The sequence below is a fragment of the Sphaeramia orbicularis genome, chromosome 2, assembly GCF_902148855.1.
Source record: "Sphaeramia orbicularis chromosome 2, fSphaOr1.1, whole genome shotgun sequence".
Lineage (NCBI taxonomy): Eukaryota > Metazoa > Chordata > Actinopteri > Kurtiformes > Apogonidae > Sphaeramia > Sphaeramia orbicularis.
This window is the reverse complement of record NC_043958.1, coordinates 7,623,806-7,628,706: the sequence shown is the minus strand read 5'-3', so window position 1 is coordinate 7,628,706 and position 4,901 is coordinate 7,623,806. Positions and strand designations below refer to the sequence as shown.

The window sequence follows — 4,901 nt, the reverse complement described above, 5'->3', positions numbered from 1 at the left end:
AACTTCTAACCTGTATCCACTGGAGCCCCTCCACTGCTCTATGAGCCTCCCCACAAATGCTGGACCCCATGAATTTGTCATGTCCCCCCCCACCTTATCAGCTCCCCAGGGTGTATCCCTACCAGAAACTGGAGAAGTTCCTATTCACTACAACCATTTCTGACCTTACACTTCTGTTAACCTGATATGGGCAACTGGTCACTAAGTCAATGTCAACAGGTTTTTTGATGTTTTGTTTCCTACAAGACCATTTGTTTTACAATTTACTGAACGGTGGTGTAATTTTTGGAAATGACAATGTGCTGCAACTTAACTTGACCCTTAATAGATGTCCTTGGTTATAGGTTTAGGAAATTATATCTGTTTGAGGTTTGGTCTGATACAGAAAAAGTTTGCAAAGATCACTTACATTGTATATTCCTCTTGAGACCCCAGGAATGTTATAGGTTTGGCTTTTATATTTAAATAATTGCCTTACTCGGAAACGGCAAGATGCAATATGTTAGATTTTTACCTTTTTTTAATGGAATGTGCTTTGCAGTGGACAGCATTTTTAATTATGTTTTTAAGGTAATGCTGTGAAACTCGTGTCCCCTACAGAGGACAAAAATGCATTGCTTGGTCTCAGGAAGATTTATCAATAATTTACTTTGTAATATCCACCTTTTTTGTGAAACCTTATGCAAAAGCTCATAGAACTTTAGGGTTCGGCTTGATACAAAGAGTATAATGTATATAATAGAGTTCATTTGATAGGGAACATCTTATTTTTGTGTTTAACGAGACTAAAACATGTCACCTGTCAGTTGAAACATGGTACAAATGTAACCTGTAAATGACCTGATAGATATTATCACCAATGAAACCCCCTAACCCTCACCAAAGTGGTTTAACATTTAAACCTCAAAACCTGCCAACTACAATCTGTAGCTGTAGAGTCCTGGATCTTGTGTTATCCACATCCCAAAAACTTCCTGCCTATTGGCAAAAGGCAAAAATGACTATCCATTGAGAAGCTACATTAAGATTACTTGTATGCATGATTTGCAGAAACATACAATGGCGTCATTATTCCTGGTGTCCAGTTTTTAGAACACACTGCTAGCCGTGTCGTAGTCCTTGCTTATATGGGAAGTGCTGGGCAGGGACTTGAGATACTCCATGTGCCTCCTGGCGTCCTCCTGGTTGTGCCTGATATAGTAAATGATGTACGCCGTCACCATGCTGAACCAGCAGAACATGGCCACAAACATAGCCACATCCGTCGTCTTCTGGTGGAAGTTGCAGAAGTTGATCCCCGAGTCCAGGACTTGGATTACAGGCTGTCCCACATACTCCTCTTGGACGGATGTGTAGCAGCTCACCTCGTTCACCGTCTCCGGGTCGAGCCGGAGCTCCCTGAGCACCTCCTGCAGGGAGCACTCGCAGTGCCAGGGATTGTGGGAAAGGCGGACCCGGGCGTGGAGCTTGGCAAAGGTGTCCTTGGGTAGTCCGCTTAGCTGGTTGTTAGAAAGATCCAGCATCCTCAGGCTCTCGGATATTCCTTGGAAGGCACCGACCTCCACACTTTCAATGGCGTTGTGAGATAAGTCCAGTTCCCTGAGGCGGTAGAGGTCTTTGAAGGCCTCCTTGGGGATGTGTCTGATCCGGTTCGACGACAGAAGAAGAATGATAGTGTCCTTTGGCAAATTTGACGGAATGTTCTCCAAGCTGCGTGACGTGCACTGCACCACCGCACCATTCCTTTCTGTGCAGTGGCAGCTTTTAGGGCAGGCGTATGCAGTCATTACCATCATCAACAGAAGCCACAACGCGCCCACAGAGTAAAGAGAAGTACAACGAGAAAGTTTTATGGATGACCTACACCTTTGAGAGGCCCCCATTAGTCTGGGCATTAGTGGCTAAAGTTTCATCCCCATGGCACTTTTCAACATTCATCCACACTCTTCTCATTATTGTTCATCATTGAGCTTGACAGTTATGGATGGCTGAGCCCTGATGCAACACAAGGAGGGGGGACAGTACAAAGGTTGGCATAGCAGCGAAATGAGATGTCAAAGAGGAGAGCGGCTGATGAAACCCAGTGAGGACAAAAGGGGGAACATTTCTGAGAAGACAAAACATGATCGTGGATCATCGGAGGGAAGGCGCGTCCTGGCTGCCGACTGAAAGACACCTGTGGAAAAAAAGACAGCGATAAAACAAGATGGATTGCTGAAAATGTCCCACATTCAAGATTTATTGTTGCTATTCAAAACCTGTAATTGTGCTCAGTCAAGGAACTTTTTCTGCCTCAAACAAGCTGGAGATAAAAGTTGTGTTGTTAATTTTCTCCTACTATCATGTTCCAATCCCTGTTTGGCACCATCTATTCCCCTTTCCAGACTCCTTAGAGGAAACACCAGTAAAGTTCAATATTATCATAATAATAGCATTTTCCTACAATATGGGTGGATTCACTCAAGATTGGTCCTGGTGAGAAAATGACGAGCCATTAAATAAGGTGTGGGCTCATTACTATGCAGCAGATGAACTTTGAGTTGGTGAGTTGTGCTTAAATAACTGTTTGTAGACTATAAAATGAACCAATGTGTGCGAGAGTCAGTGAAGGTCATGATGCGCATCAAAATGACTATGAATCAATGCATTGGCTGGTGACGCTGGTGATAGCAGCTCAAAGAACAAGATAAGCCGGGAGCAGCTTTTTGATCAGTGTGATGAATGTCAAATGAGTCGCAAAGAAAGAGTTTCCAGAGTGCTGAGTAATATAAACATTGATCTCTGTAAATAAAGGTGTGAAATAAACAATTGTATTCCTTTTCTCAGTTATTTTTTTTTTTCCCACATTTCCAGTTAAAACACTTCCAGAATGCTTCAATATTTTGTTGTTTACCTTTTTTTTTTTTTTTTGCACATTCTGATGTTAAAAAAGAACTTTATCATATATGAAATAATGTTTTATATTGGGTAATGTTCTGCTGTTTAGTCATAAAGAATAGTTTAATATCACATACAATCATGTGGCTTCTTCATCTTTCAATATGGAATGAAATTACAATGAAAAAGAAACAATGATTTGACAAATATTATTAGAATTACAACATTTCCCAGTTCTTTATAAGTATAGATGGGGAGAAATAAGCACAATTCGTTAAAACCTGACAAAGAAAGAATATTAAACAACCAATCATTCTTGAAATATTATAAAAAAAAAAAAATCCTCAATAATTTTTCTTTATGACAAAAAAACATGTTTAGCCAAACTCAGCCAGTTTGTGCTTTTTTCTCCTGTATTTCCACCTATCCTCAGTGCTGTATTTCAGCCTAGCACTGCTTCTATCAATAAAAAAGTAAGTTCTTTGTGTTTTCGGGATCCGGTTCCTACCTGACAGCCTTTCCCCTGTCCCGGTCCAGATCCCCACGCACACCCAGGACACGTTTATCTCTGTTGGATGAACCAGAACCGACGCGTAAAAAGCTCGAAAACGCACCCCAGTCGGACCCCTCCTGCCGTCAGGTCTCCAACCAAACCGGTTCAGAGGGATCCACCAGTTCGAGTCCACAGTTTCCGTCTCGTCCTCGGAGAGCGCAGGTATGCAGCAGCTGCGTGTGGAGTGGATATATCCGTGCGCGCGTGTGCGTGCGTGGATGTGGTTGTGCGCAGAGACGCAGCGGTGGGAACGGGGCTTCCTCTGTCCGTGAAAAGGCTCAAACCCCACCGGACCTGCGAAACTGATGAAGGAACAGAAATCCACATTCAACATTAATAAGCGTCCTACAAATCATTACAACGCCTTAATTCTGTTTTAATTATACAGATGAGAGCAAATAGGTTTTACATCACAGTTGAAATTACAGCTATTACATGTTGATTCACATCTCACATATGTCAGCTGTAATAAAAAAAAAAAAAAAAAAAAAGAATTTACACCCAAAACTTGTACAAACTTCAATTTATAAAGTCTGTCATTGACTTAAAATAACGTCTATCTGATCATACATTACAATTCCATTTTCACTTTTGTCAATTACTCTTGTAAAACTTACCTAATATAGTACAAAATTTAGTGTCATTTTTCTCGTAATAGATGACACTGATGATGGTTCTAACAATTGCAAAGTAAATTTCTGTATTACCCTTCTTTGCCTTCTTACGGAAGAGGATTAGGGCCACTGGGAAAAAAAAAAAAAATTAAGGTCCAATATATGATTTTTATTATTATTATGAGGAAAAATGTCAGAATTCTGAGAAAAAAGTCAGAATTCAGACTTTTTTTTCTCAGAATTCTGACTTTAATCTCAGAACAATAATAAAAAGAAGATATTTAAAACAGTCAGAATTTTCTGTTAATAGATGACACAGATGATGGTTCTAACAATTGCAAAGTAAATCTCTGTATTACCCTTATTTGCTTTCTTACGGAAGAGGATTAGGGCCACTGAAAAAAAAAATAAATTAAGGTCCGATATATATTTTTATTATTATTATGAGAAAAAAGTCAGAATTCTGAGATTAAAGTCAGAATTCTGAGAAAAAAAAGTCAGAATTCAGACTTTTTTTCCTCAGAATTCTGACTTTAATCTGAGAACAATAATACAAAAAAATATATTCAAGACAGTCAGAATTCTGAGAAAAAAGACAGAATTCCGAGATTAAAGTCAGAATTCTGAGAAAAAAGTCAGAATTCAGACTGTTTTTCTTAGAATTCTGACTTTAATCTCAGAACAATAATAAAAAAATATATTTAAAAACAGTCAGAATTCTGTGAAAAAAGTCAGAATTCCGAGATTGAAGTCAGATTTCTGACTTTTTTCCTCAAAATTCTGACTTATTTCCTCATAATTAAAGTGATTTAATTGGTTTTCCCCTGTAAGTGGCTTTGGAAAAAAGCGTCTGCCAA

At 39.4% G+C, this 4,901-nt stretch overlaps 1 protein-coding gene across 1 annotated transcript; it reads right to left on the bottom strand.

Annotated features, from left to right (window-relative positions):
- Window positions 1–224: 224 nt before the first annotated feature.
- LOC115435648 (leucine-rich repeat-containing protein 3-like) lies at window positions 225–3,465 on the bottom strand. Its single transcript, XM_030158221.1, has 2 exons — window positions 3,386–3,465; window positions 225–2,176 (listed from the first exon to the last, which is right to left on the bottom strand). Exon 2 carries the CDS (start codon window positions 1,893–1,895, stop codon window positions 1,089–1,091), a length of 807 nt encoding a protein of 268 aa, XP_030014081.1. The 5' UTR covers window positions 1,896–2,176; window positions 3,386–3,465; the 3' UTR covers window positions 225–1,088.
- Window positions 3,466–4,901: the final 1,436 nt, after the last annotated feature.

Excerpts from the sequence above, each read along its gene's own strand:
- LOC115435648 (XM_030158221.1), bottom strand. The coding sequence starts at position 1,895 with ATGCCCAGACTAATGGGGGCCTCTCAAAGGTGTAGGTCATCCATAAAA.